Source organism: Biomphalaria glabrata, chromosome 7 (assembly GCF_947242115.1).
Source record: "Biomphalaria glabrata chromosome 7, xgBioGlab47.1, whole genome shotgun sequence".
Taxonomy (NCBI): Eukaryota; Metazoa; Mollusca; class Gastropoda; family Planorbidae; genus Biomphalaria; species Biomphalaria glabrata.
The window spans coordinates 6965921-6986856 of NC_074717.1; the positions used below are offsets into that span (position 1 = coordinate 6965921).

A 20936-nucleotide genomic window follows, 5' to 3' on the forward strand; every position below is an offset into this window, starting at 1 on the left:
GCTAATTAGTAACAATGTCATTACATTTGATTCAGTTCGAACTCAGACAAGTAATATCGTCTTAATAGTCAATGTTTGTACAATTTCTTAACAGAATAAACCGACTTCAAGATGTTTCAAGAGAATAAAGAAATGTTTTATGAGTTCTACATTTAACACATTCACATTTCTAAATAAAACTTTTAGGTGAAAACTTTTAAATATTGATACTAACTATAATTAAATTCTACTTCCATTATTTAACAGAAAATAGATCGAACATTTTTCTGGCCTCCTAAGTAGAAAAGTCAGTAACCAGTACAACTATTTCTAAACTTGTGTCTGTTTCTCTCTCAATGGAAAGAACACCAAGTGAAGCCAACCTGCTCTCTCTGTGTCATAGGAATTGATATATACTTTTGAACAATCGAAATACTGAAACTGAAAAAAACAACTGATACAAACAAAGTGAGAAATAGATGCATGCTGGGACATTGTTTTGAAAACATGATGATAAAATGTAGCTATGTTAAAAAACAGCCAAATCTCATGTAGCTGTCTATGATAAAAACAGCCAAATCTCATGTAGCTATGTTAAAAAACAGCCAAATCTCATGTAGCTGTCTATGATAAAAACAGCCAAATCTCATGTAGCTGTCTATGATAAAAAAAAACCAGCCAAATCTCATGTGGCTATCTATGATAAAAACAGCCAAATCTCATGTAGCTGTCTATGATAAAAACAGCCAAATCTCATGTAGCTGTCTATGATAAAAACAGCCAAATCTCATGTAGCTGTCTATGATTAAAAAAAAACAGCCAAATCTCATGTGGCTATCTATGATAAAAACAGCCAAATCTCATGTAGCTGTCTATGATAAAAACAGCCAAATCTCATGTAGCTGTTTAAAATAAAAGAAAATAAGCAGCTAAATCTCGTGCAAAGACTTTTTAAGTCGTTATGGAAGGTTTCTTTAAACAATTGCATCTCTGAACAATATCCTATGGCGATATTATCTGGGTCAGATGCGACTAGAGAATGGTGGCAGCAATCATCTCTTTGTCGTTTGCACTTGAAATGAAACTGGGAATTAACGAATCAAACATCATGACAATATTTTATGTCCATGAAATCAATCACGTAATTGATTTTGAAAGTTGATTTTGAAAGTCTTCTCTTAAATCTTGAATCTAATTTTTTTTCTTCACAGTAATTAGTGGTAAGCTCATCAAATTCCCTAAAGGCTTTCAGTAATGGTGTAGTGTGAAAAGACTGTATCAACAGCCCAAGATCGAGCTACTTTAGTTCAGCAGCCGCATTTCTTACTTTTTAAAAGTCATTTCTTGAAAGATAAACTTCAATCTAGTTCTTCAATTGACTTCTGTTTTATGTAGATCCTGCTGCTCACTTTCAAACATTTTCGACACAATTTTAAACTCAAAAATAAGCAGAACAATATTATCGAATGTTTCTAATTTACCTCTACTGTAGTTTCTAGGCGTTTTTTTTTCCTTTGAGAAACACAAAGCAATTTGTGTTAAAAGATTTAGGACATCAAAATATCTCAATCTCATAGCTTTTTGAAAATCATTCCTTGATGATCCCCTTGTGGACAACCTTTTTTAAATAAATATGGGGATTATTCATTCCTTGGAGCGTTTGTTTAGCCAATTCTGTAGACGTCTGGTTCTCGCAAATATGAAAAGTTAGGAATGACTCTTCAATTTTGTTTTCCCACATCAAAGATCACAAAAACAAAAAAAACTTTCTATAGTATCAGTATTTTTGTCAGCACTGCACGGCCCAACAGGTGTGTTATTTCTTGTTGAATCTGTGGGGCTTTGTTTTCATGTCAGATTTCAATATTCATAGCAATTTTAAATAAAGTCTAATTAGAGATTTTTTGATAAATATATTGGTATTAACTTTCTTTAAGAACTATGAACCAAACTAGTATTGGTCAAAGAAAGACATTTTTTTTTTTTTTCCAAATCTTTTTGAACCAAGTAGTAGAAAAGAAGTAAATGTTTACAATTTTAAATACAGAACATAAAAGAAACAGATTGAGCTTTGAAAAAAATGAATAATTAGCAGATGTGTCGAAATATAAATTCGTGACCATTCCTATAGACTCCTATATAATACATTCACATAAAAATCCTCCATCAATGAACATATATGATATAGTTTCACTCCTTGCCATTTTCTCGGTCATGGGGGCGCGGTGCTGAGTGTTTAAGCGCTAGGCTTCCAAACCTGGGGTCTTGGGTTCGAATTTCGATGAAGACTGAAATGTTGAATTACGGGAATTTTAGGGCGCCCGTTAATGCCACCAACTTTAACGTGTACCTGAGTTTAGTTTGGGGAAAGTAAAGGCGTTTGGTCGTTGTACTGGCGACATGGCACCCTGCTCGTTAACCGTTGGCCAGAGTTACATATGACCTTACCATCATCTTCCAAGGTCTGAAAGAGGAACTTTACTCACAAGGTCCCATACTGCTTTCTCAATAGCTTGGAAAGCTAGTTTGACGGTCTGCATCTTAGAGCTGACTACACACACAACTGAACGTTTTATTTCGACTTGTCTTATGGCGTTGAGCGTGTACATTCATAAATGCTTTTTTTTTTAAACAGGATTCCAGTATTGGGTGCCTTTTATCTGACATATTTTCTGCTCCTTCTTTTTTCGATTCTTTTGATTCCAGTCAACGCATTGCTACATCGTCAAGATAATAATTGTGATTTGTGAAGGACTTCGTAGCGGATCAACTCGAGATCATGCGACAACTCCACAAAACCAATAAGAATTCGTATCTGACTGGACATGCCATATATAGGACGTTGTTGTCGGTCCCTTTAAAGAGTCATCCGAATATATTCACTCTAACGTCGATCTCTATAAGAAATAAAGGCCCTAAGTGTCTTGTTTGTCGTTAAGTATGTGTAAACAATAGACGCCTACTAGAAAACTATATACGGCGCTCAAAGTGCTGCTTTATTATAAAATCTTAATACGATTGGATACCGGCCCACCGAGCATTGGCCTAAATGCCCATATAGCCAGTCCTGGTTAATACATTATATATTCATTGAAAATTTAAAAAAAAAAGGGGGGGGGCGCCAATAAATTATTGTCAGTTATGCCCACTACACAAAACCTACTCTGAATTCGCTAAAATAAAAGCTATACAATGTCATTGTTTTATAGCGCTATCAACGCCGCATTGGCATGTGCGTACAAACTTCCTAGATTCTCCCAATCTTATCTTTAAGCCTGTAAAAAAATTAATAAAGCAACATAATAAGGTGGCTCACATTACAATCCAGTCTCCTGAACTTACAAATCTAAAAACAGAAGTCCAGGACTCTGAAACAAATAAAAGTGAGGGAAGGTTTTTCAGTGATCTTAATAATTACTACCGCCGTTAAAACCAACAACATAATTAACTCCAATAGTCAGGGGAAAAAAAAGCAAGATTACATTTATGATTACGATGAGATTGTGAAAATGTGGGTGAGTCAATTGAACACATAATGGCAGGATGTTCAGCCCTATCGGAAATGGCTACCTAATACACCAGCACTTGGCTTTGACACACAATTTGATCGGTAAGTATACTCCTCATTATTACAAATACTCACCTGGTCTCACCACAAGAGGTTCTCGAATGTACGGATCATATACTGTACTGGGATAGGCCTATTTTGACTGACAAAACGGTAGATTTGCTGCTAATCGAGAAAAAAGAAAAGGCCGCTACCATTATTGACATCGCCGTACCACTATCTCAAAATAAAAAAAAAAACTGAGCTGGAAAAACAACAAAATTTGGAAACCTTGGCTTGGAGATTAAGCGTTTATGGAAATTATCTAAAATAACAATATACCCCATTGTCATATCAACCGAGGGAATAATAAAAACCTCACAGATACCTTCAAGGCTCTTGGTATTCCTTTGGAACATTCTCGTTGCCTGTCAGAGGGCGGTACTACAGCACACCTGCCACATCACCAGAAAATTTCGCGGTGGAAACTGATAAAGGGACTACGAGGAATTTGGCTTTCTTTTAACGAAACTCGACCCTGGCTGCACCAGAGAATGAATACTCGTTCTTTTCTAACATAATAATAATAACAATCTGTATTATCCATAAGGAAATTCGTCTTATAATTTGTACATTACACAAAAAAAAAACCATTATAACTATAGAAAACCAATATGTTAGAAAAACACAGTTGTTTTAAACCATTCCTACTTTATTTTCTTCAAAGAATACAGTTAACTAAATATTCTTTTTTAAGAAAAAAAAGAGGAAAAAATAGTTATGGACTCGAACCCACGACATTCGAGTTATCACCTCGACGCTGTATCAAATTTGTTGTCCAGCCATAACTTCTATTTGTGAGGTTTCAGGTTGAATGCTTCTTTGTGTTATTTGATTTTTAGACTGCTAACCATCTTTCACACATCTTCCACACATCTTTCACACATCTTTCACACATCTTCCACACATCTTCCACACATCTTTCACACATCTTCCATGTTTCATCAATGAAATAAATGTGTATGTAAACAGTAGGAACTGAAAAAAAAATAAAAAAAAAAACATTAAAAGAATGTTGCCGTTGAAAAATGAAATAAAAACGGCATTGATATCTAATTGGGTCAAGAGGAAGAAAGCAATAGCAATGTGAAGAGTTCAATTCTGACACAGAAACTCCAAGCCTCCTTGTGGTAGAGGATATATGGCTTTGAAAATGCTCCTTGGCTTAGTCTTATATACAAATATACATTAATTATATGTGTTATCGACGGTCGCTGACTTGTAGCAGCAAACTTCTGGTAGTCAACTAGGCCGGAGGATTTCCAGCTACCCGTCGCCTCAGCGTGGCCCTCCGGTGGAAACATCCAGAGGTCGATCTGGACAGGCAAAGAACGAGTAGCGAACCAGGCCTTCTAGCAGGTCTCCCTGGGTGAGCTTTTGTTTTTTTTTTATCTCACTCGGGGTGGGGATGGAACAAGTAACCTGCAACCCAGTCCAAAAAGTCCGCCACGCCGTTCCACAAAGGGGGTCGTCATCAGTTCCGGATTGCTGGATTGGCGGCCCTTGCACGGAACAGTGGCGGTTACAGTATAGGAATATGAGACAAGCTCCCCGCAGTTAGCGCTGTCCCTGACACTTATAGCGGGTGACTTAAGACTCGGGGACGGTGCGCTGTGTACACGGCACGGCCCGGTTTAACCAGTCAGTCAACCAATATGGCCGCCTACCGTTGGGTGCCCTCAGACAGGACAGGCCTGGTGGTTGGATAAAAGCCTTTCTAACCATCAACGGGATAATGGCGCCTCCGGCGCCGATTCCCTACTGGACTTCATCGAAGGTAGTCAACTAGGCGTAGGTGTATTATTATTTCCACCAATGAAACTTGAAATAATTCGAATAACTTAATTGTGAACAAATATATATATATATATAGATATGTTTTATTACAATATAGACAGATTCAATTTGAAATGATGAAATGAAGTATTCTAATACATAAACAAATCTAACTCGCTATAAAAACACGTCTTTACTCTCTGGCTTTCTGGAGTCGTCCGGCGTACTTAGCACAACTTACGACAGCGCCGCTTATCTTGCATCATTCTACAAGACTAACATTAATGCTCTCCCTTTACAACTAACAATAAACACCCCCTTTCATCACAATCCCCTTGGAAACATGCAGACACTTCATAGCAGTGTGAAACTTAAGATAATATAAACCTTTCAAGCCGTTTACTAAAACATAATTAAACGATGAGGATAATAATGACAAAAAAAGTCCACAATTTAACATACATATTATTAATGTCTACTTACTTCAGATAGCTGCCAGGGCAGTGCCCACTTTAATACATAATACAATGCACATAGGACAACAGAGCGCTGCATACAGGCTAAAAGGAAGAGTTTGATTCTGGAATAGATAAAGACATTTATCACTTATTCGACTTTCACTTTGAAAACATTTCCTTTAGAATTAGAGTTGTTTGATAATGACTTGTGTTTGTGAGAGTGATTGGTCCTCTACTCAGTACAGTTGTTGAATTATTAGTACTCTCTACTCAGTGCAGTTGTTGAATTAGTGGTACTCTCTACTCAGTGCAGTTGTTGAATTAGTGGTACTCTCTACTCAGTGCAGTTATTGAATTAGTGGTACTCTCTACTCAGTGCAGTTATTGAATTAGTGGTACTCTCTACTCAGTGCAGTTATTGAATTAGTCTTAATTTATCTTAATCTATTGTCGAACCATAGTGCAGTGAGCTAGTAACCCACATTTGTTGATTGTTGCACATCTGTAAAATGAAAGTTGTACACTATTTATTATACAATTGCATTGTTTATGATTCTTTATCAAACTCTCTTACATTTATCGAAATGTCAAATGATTAAAATTGGAACCAGACTGAATATTAACTGAACATATTTTCTTTGTTAGTCTTGTAGTCTTGTTTTAACATGTATTAAAGTATTTCTCAAACTGTTCATAGTGACGCTCCCCTCGATCAGCTTGTTGCCAGACCTTTTCGCCCTGAGGCTACCTACATTTTCGACACGCCCATTGTTACCTGCGGCTTTATTATGCACTGTGGTCAGAAATGTCTAAAGCCTGACAGCACTACAATAGTTTGCTCGCGATCCCCTTGTCAGCTAGGATGTCTGCAAACTGAATGGTCCTCATTCACCAATCGTAAACAAACAACATTTAGCCACGTGATTCTCTATGTCTTCAATACAAAATATTAAATCCATAAAGGCTGTCACGTGACACGTTTTTTCCCATTGTTTTATCAATGTTATCACGTGGCTAAATGTTGTTTGTTTACGAATGGTGAATGAGGTCCATTTGCAGTGTCCGAGGCAAAGCCCAGGCCGCCAAACGTCTATTCTGCGTTTCTGAGCTTCAAAGATTTATTCTCCTGGGGTGTACAACAATGGTGAGATTGCAGACGGGCCGATACTGAAGTTTGAGAGATGCACGAGGCACCTCTGTTGACGCTAATCACGTGACAGCGTTATCACAAAAAAAGCATCCAAAAGTCTAAAACGTGGAACATCGGAAAATTGTGATGAGTTTTAATCCATCGGCATCGAGATTGAACGGTACGATGCAAATGTCGCTGGAAATGTCGCTGGAAATGTCTCGGGAGGACCATGAAAGTTCAAGTGCAGTTCGTCAGGAGAACATGTCAGATCACACTGGATAAGTTCTTTAAAAATTGTGTTTCTTATGCCTGTTCAGTGCGTAGATATTTGTTCGGTTCCGAAAAAATTCTTAACAAATTATTTTGTTAATGAACCAAGTTCGTAAAGCGACAGCGGATATTGTTTGTACTCTCATCCTTCATGTATATCGCACATTTAAATAAAGTTATAAAACCATTTGACGTTACACTATCTATAGCGCGGTCCGTGGTGTAAATAAATTATTAAATTATTGCTTTTATATTACGCTACTTTCAGGCTTATAGCATGCTCAGAGCGCTATAGTCCAATTTCATTTGTGGACCAGTTGGGGTGGGGGGTGGGGGGTGAGAGGGATGGGAGAAGGTTTTCCGTGCTGCTTTTAGGCGCTCATCAAACACAACTCTGCTCGAGTCCGAGTGTCGAATCTCGAGTCGAGTATCGAACCTCGAGCCCTCTTCATAGGTAGCCAAGTTCAAGCCTCTCGACCACGCTAACATAGGACATGTTCGTGTAATCAGACTAGCCGGTTGAGAGGACTCAAACGATCGCTTCCCTGTGAGATGCGATAAGTAAGATTCGACTCTATCATCATAGGAATTTTAAAATACAATGGAAACAAAAAAAAATTAAATAAATCGCCTGCAAACACCTTGTAGCTTAACGTCTGGGTATTTTGATGGAATTTCAATTCAAAGAGTTAAACGTGCTACAGTCACAAATGAAAAAAAGTTCTTTTGAAAAAGTTTACATTTTTTCCACTTTATATGAGTGTCACCCGGTGAGGCCCGTACAGCCTAGTGACGCCACATCGGGTTTTCAACATCTTTTGTAGTTTATAAACGGGACGGACGGACGGACATACAACTCAAAACTAATTATGGCTTTTACCCTTTCGGGGCCGCTAAAATCTATTCAAAAACTAAAGACATTATCAATATTAAGTAATGCACACAATTTTAATGGCTAGGAATAGAGCTTAGATTATGTATTTATTCCGCACCATTATTTGTTTTAATATTTTCTGTATGTATTAAAATTTAATATAGTTTCTTTATTCTTAGAAAATAAATTATACTAAAATTGGAACGATAAAGAGAAGATTAGCATGGCCCCTGCTCAAGGATGACACGCAAATTCGTGAAGCGTTCCATATTTTTTTAAAAATTGTAGATAAAATCAAGATTTGTGGTATTGTCTATACATGTAATCCTTTGTTCTATTTTAAAGACCAGTGGGAGAATATTTTTGTCAAAGCCTCAAACTTGATTAAACTTTATCAGCACACAGGTTCAAAATATTTGGTAGAGCTGTATTGATAAATAGTTTGGTCATTCCAAAGATTGTCTATTTAGCTAACATTACAGAGCCACCTCCTAAATTCATAAACAAGCTGAACAAGTTAATTAGAAGCTTTATATTTAAAAACAATATTAGGAGCATTAAGCACACTACACTCATTCAAAACAAAGAGAATGGGGGGATAAACTTGCAAGATGTTAAAACAAAAATACATTCGCTAAGGCTAAAATTTGTAGGTCAAGTAGTTAGAAACCCAACAAACTTTCCCTTGACAATTTACTATTATGGTTTAAGATTAAGTAGTCTTCTTCCAATACACAATGATACTCCTCACTATTTTGGTACAGTCACTCATCCATTTTACAGATCTATTTCAAGAATTTTACCTGGTAATGAACATTTAATACACAACAAAACCAAAGAATCATACACAACACTTAAAAAGCTGTTACATGAAAGCCTAGTAAATAGGATTAAGTGGGGGAGAGTTCTTGGGGTGACAGAATTCAAGGACACATTCATAAACCTATACAGTAAACATATCCCACCAAAAGCTAGGGAGATAAGTTATAGACTTATCTTTGGGATGACCCCTATGGTTAGAAAACGGGCAAATGACCGTGAATGTATATTATGCCATCTTTAAAATGCTGATAATGAGAAACATATGTATTTGGAATGTCCATTATTCCTTCAAGTTAGTAGTACTGTAAGGGACTTATTAGAAGCAAACTGTGGCAACTATGTAGATGTTAACTTGTCTATTGTTTTAAACAAGCTGCCAAAACTAAAAAATAAAATGGTACATTACTATAACTTGATTATTGTTTCCGAATACAGGAATCTTGTTTGGGCTAGCTGGCTCAAATGTCTACATAATAATAAGGTGTTTGATCCTAATCACTTAGAATTGACATTTAGAAAAATAATGGATTTTAGGGTAGAGAATTATCTAGTTTAACTTTCATATACCTGTACAATGCTCAGGTAGTTTTCCAGAAATAGGGTGTTAGGGGTCAGGGATATCTGATATTGTGTTGATTGTTCTGGAGTAGAGGATACTTGTATTATTTTTCTGTCTTTAGTGGGTTCAATGGTTAGGATGGTTAGGTAGTATGTCTTTGATATTAAATAATATTTCTATTACTATTATTACATTTTTATGTTAATCATTTTTCAATTGTTTATGATTTAATACTTGTGAATTATGAGAACTTACAAATGAAAAAAAAAAAAAAAAAGCCCACAAAAGAGGCGAGATGGCCCATTAAAGAGGCACATAGAGCCCAAAAAAAGAGGCAAAGAAAAGAGGCCTAAGGCCCAAGGATTCCTATGATAATAAAGCTAAAATTGAATAGCGCAAATTCTGAGGTTTCCTTTTTTTAAAAAAAAAATAATAATAATAATTTAATGCTTGACCCAATTACTGTTAAGTGTCGTTTACTAATTAGTGGTCCGCGCTGGGGCCCATTAGTTTTAAAACATGGGACTCGTTTTGATTTCGCAGTAGCTAGTGAGTCAAATTCTCTTTAATCAATTTTATATTCTTAATTTTGACGATCGGGCATTTTTAATGCATTAGTTTAGGTTTCGGCGCATGCGCCATAGGTTGGTTATTCCTGTTCTAGGGTTTAGACCAGTGTTTGAAAAAAAGAGCCAAATATTTGAAAATATTTTAAGCTTATCGAAAGTAATTTATTTTCTTTTATTTGTAGTTGCTAGTTAAGTTAAAACATATCTTACATATTGAGTGTATTGTAAAGGAAATTAGAATTACGAATATTAAAAACAGTTATAGTCAAAACGAAAGACAGGCATGGAATACTATATATCAACTCACCATGTGCGAGACACAAGTAAACATTTAAGAGAAGAGACACACCTGTAGCAAAGAGCCATTGCACGGATGGTCGTCACAAACACGTGAAGCACTACCCTAATACCTTTCTTTGATTTCAAATCGACCAACAAAAGCATATGTTCATCAGATACACTTAAAAAAAAAATGAATTTATTGTTTTACAATTATTCGGTCGGTCTGGCGACCGGGAAATCTGTGGGAGGCGACTGCTATTTTTTGCGTGAGTTATCTCCATTAAAGGCCCTAAAGAAGAACCAATGGGATTATTTCCACTCAAAGGACAAACTCGATGAGTACCATCCCTTAGTCAGGCTTAGTCTATTGGACCGTTGGGGCACCATGCAAAACTCGTAGACCGCCTTCTCCATTCCTCTGTCTTTTGCCTTAGAACCTCTTTCAATGACATGCCCGTCCATTCTTTTATGTTGTCCTCCCATCGCTTTCTCTGTCTGCCTCCTCGTCTTTTTCCTGGTACTGTTACCTGAAGGAAGGTCTTTGCGAGCCCCGAAGATCTTGTAATATAGCCATAGATTTTAAGCTTGCGTTTCTTTTTTTTACGATAGTTAGTAGGTCATCATGGGGTCCAATCGCTGCTAGATATAGCAAATTAAGTAGCTTTAAATTCAAAAAAAAAATAATTCTCGATTTCAACCGACGAAATGAAAACTGAAAACGGGAACAAAAAAAGTATCGATAGTAAGAACAAATTTAACCACGAGATATTAACCAGCCATTGTAGTATTTATCAGAACGCACAATGTACACATATCCTGAAGAAGTTTACATCATCATTGTTATCTCTGCCTGTGGTCCCTTCTGGGGCTTAGCCCACCAACTAGCTTCCTCCAGGCATCACGGTTCTGGTCGAGTCTCTCCAGCTGTCCCCACGTCTTGCCCATCTGCATAGCATCTGCTTCCAAATCGCGGCGCCATGTATTCTTGTATCAAGTATTGTCGGTTATGCTCACTATGCCTCTGCATTCAATGCACAAAACCTACCCTGAATTCGCTAAAATATAAGCGTTACAATGTCATTGTTTTATAGCGCTATCAACGCCGTATTTGCTTGTGCGTACAAACTAGAGTCTCCCAATCTTATCTTTAAGCCTGTAAAAAAAAATTTAATAAAACAATATAATAAAGTGGTTCACATTACAATCCAGTCTCCTGAACGTACAAATCTAAACACACAAGTCTAGGACTCTGAAACCAATAAAAGTGAGGGAAGTGTCGTCACTAATTACCGGGCTCCCCACCAATGATCAGTATGAACCAAAGTAAAGAGTAGCAATATGTAAACTCTGGCCTACTGAACCTCGAATACCTGTCATCCAAATGAATAACAATTGTTCAACGTAAACAATATTAATGATAACGCAAGTTTACTTACATTAGTTAACAACAAGATTGTACGTTTAACAATTTAATGAATGTAATAAATGTTATGACATCAGTGATGAATAAAGGTCAATAGCATTTACAAAGGAAACACAAGGTATACATATTATGCAACGAAATATAGCACACCTTAAGCTCGGTGCCGCGAAACCCGCAACCTAAAATCACGTATGGCAAGGACCAAGCCATACAAACAGCGTGAATCAGACCTGATTCCAACAGAGTCCCAAGCCTGCGTCCCTGAACAAGAAAAATAATCATTTCTTGAGATCGCCATTCCCAAGATCATAGGACCAACGAATTTAGAGCTACACCACGAAGACTAAAGTAAAAGAAACTAACTTACCAAATACTGGGGAAGGAAAACACCAAAGGAAACAACTCCCACAAAAGATCCGCCATCGGCACAACCATAACAGAGGCAAACTGAAGTCATTTATTGTGCACAAAAGAAAACATCAAGCAAGATGCGCAAAACACTCACCATTATTTGTTTTAACATTTTCTGTATGTATTGAAATATAATTCACTTTCGTTATTTGCTCTGTGGTGTAAAAAGTTGATGTATACCAGTGGTCGCCAAATGCGGCTCCTTGGCTCCGGTTCTACCACTGAATGTTTTAAGACAGGTACGGAATAATATTTATCAACTCGCCATGTAGGAGACACAAGCAATCATTTTAGAAACAGCCTATAGAAATGAGACACACCTGTAGCAAAGAGCCATTGCAAGGATGGTCGAAAAAAACACCTGTAGCGTTATCTCCATCAACTGGTTAAGCTCCGAAATACCTTTGATTTCACATCGACCAACAAAGCATTATGTTCATTAGATACACTTTAAAAAAATGAATTTATTGTTTTACAATTATTCGGTCGGTCTGTCGACCGGAAAAACGACCTCGCTCGGAAGGCATATTTTTGCGTGAGTTATGTCCATTAAGGGTGCTAGATATGAGCTTATTGGATCATTACCACTCAAAGGACACTCAAAGGACATACGCAATGAGTAAGACGAGGTATAGTAAATTATATACGATTAAATTCTTAAAAAAAAAAAGAAAAAACAAATCTCGACTTCAACAGACGAAATGCAAAGTATAACAGGTGACAAATGTTCGTTTTATCGACATTAAAAACAAAATGAATCTCGAGACATTAACCAGCCATTGTAGTATTTATCAGAAAGTACAATGTGCACATATGCTAAAGAAATTTACAAAGTAATAAAATTGGTGCCATATTGGTGGTTAAGATTAAACCACTCCATTGTGGATAACATTCGTTTTCATCGCCAATTTAAAGTATTTCTGAGAGAGAGAGAGAGAGAGAGAGAGAGAGAGAGAGAGGGGAAGAAAAAGGAGAGAGGCAGACAGAGAGATAGGAGAGAGAAAGAGAGAGAGAGACAGTAAGAGAGAGAGGTAGACAGAGACAAAGAGAGAGAGAGAGACAGAGAGAGAGAGAGAGAGAGTATGCAGATAATGCATAACAAGGTTCTTTAGCTATCGCTTCTCTGCTTACTGAACTAAAAGTATTTCTTCTTGAGAATAATGTTCACTATTCGAAGCTAACGAAAGATAAGTGTTTCTAAAAAATCTATTTCATGGTATATGCTACTTCTCATCTAAGGAGCTCAATTGTCAGTTACAAGGAAAATGTAAGTTGTTTTTTTTGTATGTTAGAAGAATTGATCTCTTTCGAAAACAAATAGTCACTTTTTGCCGTAGATTTTGAAAGAAAAACTCTCTGATTCACTTTCAATGCCTAGTGAAATATTGTCGAGAAACTAATTCTACGTTTGATAATTGCTATTTTAGGACAGCACTGTTAGCTGTGAAGTACTACAGGCTGTTCTTGGCAGGTTCATATACAAGTTAAGGAGGTTGGTCGTTGTGCTGGCCATATATCACCCTCGTAAACCTTAAGCCACAGAAACAGATAATCTTTTCGTCATCTGACCTAAAGAAGACAAGGTCTTCACTTTTTACTACTCATGTACTTTAGAAACATCAAAACGACTTTTGACTTTGTTAAAAACAAAAACAAAAAAAAAAAAAACTCTGAATGCCACTGTAACTGAAATAACATTTTGACCTATAATATTAATATTTGCAGTTTTGAACTGCAGTTGCTAGTACTGAAAAAAAAAAAACATTATGGAGTTTTAAAATTCGAGCCTCATTTTTGTTGATTTAGAGATACTGTAGAGCATAAAAATGTCACTTAATTTACAGCACAATCTGTCAGCTTTGAAAGTGTACGATTTCTAGCCGACAAGCCCCTGTTGGCACTTTGGTACTACAGTTGGGATGCTTCCGATAAAGTCCATAGACAGCTGAGTAGACCAGACTGAAAGGATACGTGGTGGCAACTTAATCGTGCGGAACAGGCCATCCTAGTCCAGTTCCGAGTCGGACACTGTCCAATTCGTGTTTACTTCGGACGGTTTCGTGAATATTACGACACAAGGTGTCGCCACTGCGTAGAGAGGACGTAGAAACAGTGGACCCAATTCTTTACGAATGTCGCGTTCTGCATGAAGGACTATCGGGAACAAGGATTTGAAAGAGAGAGAGGACTGGTTCGTGTGCGGCATTAGGACTGTTCTTGTACGGGGACAAGGCGACCTTAAAACTCACTGCTCGCTTCCTTTCAAGTGCTCTAAGTGAGTAATTCTCATCACGTTTCGTTAGTAATGGGGTTTCTGATTCGGCAGCTTTGAGAGCTCTAGAGAGAGAGAGAAGGTTTGTGTTTTTAACATGTGGTTTAGTATTCGTGCCTAAAACAATGCACCGAAGAAACAAGCTGTTGCTGTTATTTCCTTATTGGGTTTCCATATTCAAACAATCATTTTCAAGCATTAAATTTATCGAGAGTAAATTAAGAATCGTACTTATCAATGAGAAATGTAAACTCGGCTTACCCTCACTATCTAAGAAAATCTAAGGCCATTTTGAACATTTGTTCTACTTTTTTTTTTAAAATATGTTTTAATTTGTTGCATTGTTTTAAAAATATTATCATTATGAAAGAGGGATACTAAGTTTTATGTAATGTACTGTTAACTAAGTGAAAACACTCAGCACAGGTAAGATTGTAATTTTCATCTTAATACTAGCATTAACCGGAGGCGCGGTGGCTGAGCGGCAGAGCGCTTGACTTCCAAACCGGGGTCAAAGGTTCGAATCCTGGTGAAGACTGGGATTTTTAATTTCGGGATCTTCGGGCGCCTTTGAGTCCACCCAGCTCTAATGGGTGCCTGACGGTGGGGAAAAGTAAAGGCGGTTGGTCGTTGTGCTGGCCACATGACACCCTCGTTAACCGTAGGTCACAGTATCGGATGACTCAATAGACCACAAGGTCTAACATTACTAGCATTAAGTACGTCTGCCTCTTTTGATAAGCTTGAAAAATTTTAAATATTTGGTTCTTTTTTCCAAACACTGGTCTAAACCCTAGAACAGGAATAACCAACCTATGGCGCATGCGCCGAAACCTAAACTAATGCATTAAAAATGCCTGATCGTCAAAATTAAGAATATAAAATTGATTAATGGGAATTTGACTCACTAGCTTCTGTGAAATCAAAACGAGCCCCATGTTTTAATACTAATGGGCCTCAGCGCGGACCACTAATTAGTAAAGGACACTTAACAGTAATTGGGTCAAGCATTAAATTAACCCAATATGACCTACCATTTGCTTAACATGTTACACATGAATAAATAGTGATTGTGCTGCCTAATTCTACTACAATTAAATAAACTTATATTTGGTAGAAAGGTTTTTAAATGCATTTGTCACTCATAAGAAGGAGAAAAAAAAAGCTACACTGAATACAGTGTGAAGGAATTGAATACAGAACTACAAGACGCTGTACAAGAAATCGTCCGGTTAATATAAAAATGCGTTGAGAACAAAACACAAACGAAACAATGAAATAAGATTTAAAAAAATGCTTCTACTTGGAAAGAACCAAATATTTGTATATGAGGTCGTGAGTCCCCAGATCCTGACAACATTACATCCTTATTGATTGTAATTTGAAACAAGTCTGCTTTTGGTTATTCCCATTCTTCCACCAACAATGCAGGAATATAAACATAAGAAAAGCAGGACATGTTTGTACAAATACTCCTTCTTTCCTAGCGCTATGAATCAGCCAGAAAAACCAGTGACTTGGCAGAGTTTAAGTCATTGGTTAGCATGCATGACTAAATGCATAACGCGTAGGACGTAATCATCTTCTTTTTTGAAGTAACGTCTGTATTTTATAAGAAGTGAAAAAGAAAGTGATAGCAAGCGTCTGAAATGTGGGGAAATTATTCTTATCCACTACGTGACCGTTAGACTAACCAATATCCATTGTTTTTAGCGCCATTTCTTGGATTTAAAAGAGGCGAGAGCTCTTGGTCAAGAGAAGTTGTGAAAGAAGCAGTACTTGTCTCAAAAGTGATAAAAGTATTGACAATAGATCAATGGAATCGCTCTCTCATTGCAGATATTTACAAGACAGATTGAGGAACGTTGCCATTTTGTATTTAAACATGCTCTTTTTTTTTTCATTTCTCTTGAACGAACCTGCTGATATTTGTAATGTTGCCCAGCTAAGCACTTTATAAGAGGAGTTAGTATAATATAAATAATTGAAACGTGTCTGAAGGATTTATTGCCCTTGATAAAAAAATAAGAGAACTCTATACATTTTAGAAAGCAGAGTCTCATCATCTCTCATGTTTGGAAAATTATCAATTACATTTAGTAAACTCTTAAGTGTCTGTACGAATGGAGCACCGCCAATGATTGGTAGAGAGACTTGAACAGTTACCAAAATTACGCCTGTCCATTCGGATCAACATACAGATTCTCGAGCAAACATTTTCATCCATGAAAATAATCAAACATAAAATAAGGTCGTGGCTGATTCAAATGTGAAGAACTGTCAATTGCATTCGAGCTGCGAATTTAACTTTTAATATTTCAGATTAATAGAAAACAAAACAAAGTCAAATCTTATTAAAGCTAATTAACTTGCCTGAATACGTGTTTTTTTTTTTTAATTTAAAACTTTGAACTGTGTTCATAATTGATTAGTGGTATATTCAAAAATAATCAATTAAAATTACGTCTACAAATTCAGAAATATCCATAGCGTAAGTCAAAAATTTAACATGTTTGTGTGTGTGTGTGTGTGTGAAAGAGCGTGAGATCCCTTCCTCTACAACTGCTACCTCTGTCCACACTATCACAATCATACAAACTATTATACAGAGTATATAAAACTGCAAACATGTCCAAACTACGTCTTTTCTATTGTATAAAAGGGAAATACAGAATTGTGTGGCGCGTTTGCGTTAGAAGTGGAAAAAGTTGTCGCACAGAAATAAAAGGATGGCCTCCCCTGCCGTAGACTTTCATAAGAAAAACAAGACGAGCTTCTGCTGCTACTCTCTTGCGCACACTCCATTGGCTTCCTGTGAAAGCGAGAAACGACTTTAAGGTGGCCACACTTTGTCATCAGTGCATATATAACAAAGAAATGCCCTTGTACCTTAGCGAACTGATCACTCTATATGTCCCCTGCGCTCAATGGACTCAACGCTTCTAGTGGTGCCATGTTTCTCCCTTAAAAGCTACGGTCTGCGGACTTTTTCAGTACACGAACCAAAGGTTTGGAACTCACTCCCCATTGATCTCAGACAGACAACATGCTACACTACATTCTAGAAGAACATTAAGACCTATCTATTTAAAACTTATTAGATTAGTTTGTCATTTAGTTGTCGTGTTTATGTTTGTAATGTTATCACAGCGCCTTGAGCCTACATTTTGTTTGTTAATAGTGCTCTAGAAATTAAATTATTATTATTATTATTACTGATTAAGAAAGAAACAAGTTCAAGCTCTTAAGGTCAGTGTTGTCAGGGCCGGCATTAGGAATAGGCAAACTAGGCAGCCGCTGCCATATTTAGACATGAAAGAGACCCCAACGATATGACATATGGGTCTCTTTATAAATTAAAATGTTGTACGTCAGTGCTAACTGTTTTAGGGCTCTAAGTTATAGCGTGTGCTGCCCATAGGTAACTCCGGCTCTGCCTATGATAATCTTTATTCTCAGCCTTACCGCGTAACTGTATTTTGCCTTCGCCTTGACCTTCTCAACTAGAATTATGTCGTCATCTTCCGGTGCATGGAGCTCTTGCTCGTAAGAGTGGAGAATTGCTTCCGTTCTATCGTCTGCGCTGTTAGGTTCCTCTGACGCCCAATTAATAATGACGTCATTCGCAACCTATAAGCAATAATAAGACATTGTGTCAGTGAGCTTTGCGCAAATATCACTATTATTTAAAAAAAAATAGTGATACAAAATTTCATAAGTGTGTTAGTTATAACATTAGTTATAACATTGGCAATAACATTTGCAAAATTGGAAATAAAACTAACTCCTCTACAAGGAGTTATAAAAATTATTCGTCTGTGACGTATATTTGGGGGCCTGGGCCTAGTGTAAAAGCGGTTGTGGAAATTGATAAAAGGTAAAAGACAAAGGAGAGAGAGAGAGAGAGAGAGAGAGAGAGAGAGAGAGAGAGAGAAAGTCAATAGACCTTTTCATATACTATACATTTGTTATGTGTAGACTTACAGTTTGTCTGGAATTAATTGGACTTTGTTCGTGACTTGCAGTTACCCGCTCCTGTTCTTCAAACCAAGGGGACATAATAAGGTCATCAACAAATGCAGCTGACGAGAGATGATTCTGAAAATTGATTGCTTCAAACTCTGGGAGCGAAAATGTTTCTCGGATAAGGCTACTGTCCATCTGTGTGATTACGAAACAGCCAGTGGCCAGTGTCACAAACAGGCAAACATAACTATAAAACAATGTGTATTCTTTAAAAGTGAAAAATTAATTAATCTCAACAGCATTAAAATATTGCGATTCCATAATGGACTTCATTCACCAATCGTAAACAAACAACATTAAGCCACGTGATAATATTGATAAAATAACAAAAAAAACCCCTGTCACGTGACAACCTGTGTGTATTACGTAATTTGTATAGAAGAGATAGAGAACCACGTGGCTAAATGTTGTTTGTTTACGATTGGTGAATGAGGTCCATTGGAACAAGTAACCTACATAAACAGTGGCGTCCAAACCACGACAGCAGACCTCATGTGGGCGCCATGGCGCTGCTATTCCGCCACTCAAAATTTCTACCCAAGTAGCGGAAAAAGATCTGTGCTATTGCTATTGGTTCCGGTAATGTAGACCGTCAGACAAGTTTAAAGAAATTTGAACGGCCCCAAAGTAGGTCCGAAAAAAAAAAAACAAATTTAGGAACCAATGCTCTATGTGTATTCTGAGGATTACAGCCTATTCGCTAAAATAAAATTGATTACAATATTGATATGTATATAAATCTGCTCACCGCACGGCTGAGACTAGATATGGATCTATTTGGCTGAGAAGTAATTGGATTGGTGAAAGGGCGGGTCTCTTGATGCGCTTCGCCTGGGACGTCAATGAGACAAATCTGATGGATGTCTCTCACCGCGTGCGCAGAGTTTGTTATTTGCCCTGCTTGCATTGAGTATGGAGAACCACCAGTGTCATGTTCCATCTATATGAATTAAAGAAAATAAGTTTCATGATTACAATACCTCTATTCCATTCATAACTTCGTGGAAACAAAACTTGGATGGAAACTGGATGGGTGGACGCGATTCTTAAAAACGGTTCTAACAATTTTCCCAAACATATGCTTATGGCCCGTGAATACTAGTATTACTGTTCCTGTTGATATTTACGCACAAAAAGAGTTTAAATTGTTCTGAAAAGCGGAAGACAGTTTTACTTTTTAAAATGTCGGCTCTAGGAACATATTGGGTCCAAATCGCGAATAAAAAAATCGCTTTCGGTAAATTTAACCGCTGTGGTTTCGATCGTGAGAGGTGTTTAGTTGTCCTAGGTCGACCTAGGCAAACAGAACGTAGTAACTGGTCAAATGTTCGTATTTATTCGTCCGCGGCAAGTGGGAAATAAGTGACATGTCAATCAGTAGAGCAAAACATAAATGAATCAGGGCCCTTAGACAAATATAGATGGAGAGATTCTATTAAGTCTAGTAGATCTATACATTCACTTACCCAGGATTCTTTCTTCATGTGGAAGGGGAGAATAGAACGGCTTAAATAATGATCCACTGTTTTTTTTAATCTAAAATTCAAAAGTTATTAAGACAAAAATCGCTTTTTAAGTTGTATAAGTTGATTGTCTTTTTTTTTTTAGTCTTTTTATTGTTTTTTTCTTGTTTCATGATAAATCGCCTTATTTTTATGAAACCATAGATGAGCCTGGATAAACTAAGGGGTCTTTAATTAGGTTTAATGTCCAAATCTAAATCGAGCAGTATCAAACTATATAAATGATTCCTGAATCAGCCCGGAAAACCAGCGGCTTAGAAGAGTTTAAGTCAATGACTATTATTCTTCTTTTAGCCAGCTTTTTGCTGCTGAGCTGTCATGATGAACATGCATGACTAGATTGACACATGAAATGCGTAGGACGTAATTATCAACTTTTTAAAAAAAAGTAATGCCTGTAATAAATAAGGATATACAATTCTCTCATGATTGAGGACTTTCACTTTGTAAATTAATGCAAGGTAATCACTTCGGGGCTAAGCCAACATGTGTAAAAAAAAAAAATCTAATAGTAATTATACGTGTACATATTTGAAATTAAGTAATAATGTACATAACATTCTTCTATTTTAACAGGAAACGCCCAGTTGTAACATTATTTCAGTTATAATCTAATTATTTAGAATTGTCTATGTGTTTACTGTAATGTAGCTGCGTATTTCAAAATTAAATACATTCAAATTTGAGTTCCAAACTAGGTTCTACAAATATTCATACATTTCTATTGCATACCAATATGAAGGCCTACCTTTTTATACTGTGAACCAAAAAAAAAAAGCCTTTTCTTTATTACATTGTCAGTGCTGTTATAAATTTCTTAGTTCAAATCTTCAGCAAGAACTACACCACGATATCTAAGCCAAATCTCAATATTTTTTGTTCACATAGTGTTAACCTTAGAGTGCTTAGATAAGCCCACATCCCCAATGCTCCATTACCCAGTATTCCCAACC

At 36.8% G+C, this 20936-nt stretch overlaps 1 protein-coding gene and 1 non-coding gene across 2 annotated transcripts; one reads left to right on the forward strand and one right to left on the reverse strand.

The window, feature by feature from the left end:
* Nucleotides 1-4217: 4217 nt before the first annotated feature.
* On the reverse strand, nucleotides 4218-20917 carry LOC129927169 (uncharacterized). Its single transcript, XM_056034423.1, has 6 exons — nucleotides 20732-20917; nucleotides 19209-19400; nucleotides 18419-18595; nucleotides 17900-18064; nucleotides 5846-5942; nucleotides 4218-4564 (listed from the first exon to the last, which is right to left on the reverse strand). Exons 2-5 carry the CDS (start codon nucleotides 19398-19400, stop codon nucleotides 5847-5849), a joined length of 630 nt encoding a protein of 209 aa, XP_055890398.1. The 5' UTR covers nucleotides 20732-20917; the 3' UTR covers nucleotides 4218-4564; nucleotide 5846.
* On the forward strand, nucleotides 8265-8371 carry LOC129927514 (U6 spliceosomal RNA). The gene has a single exon (XR_008779121.1). It is a non-coding gene; the product is annotated as a U6 spliceosomal RNA (small nuclear RNA).
* Nucleotides 20918-20936: the final 19 nt, after the last annotated feature.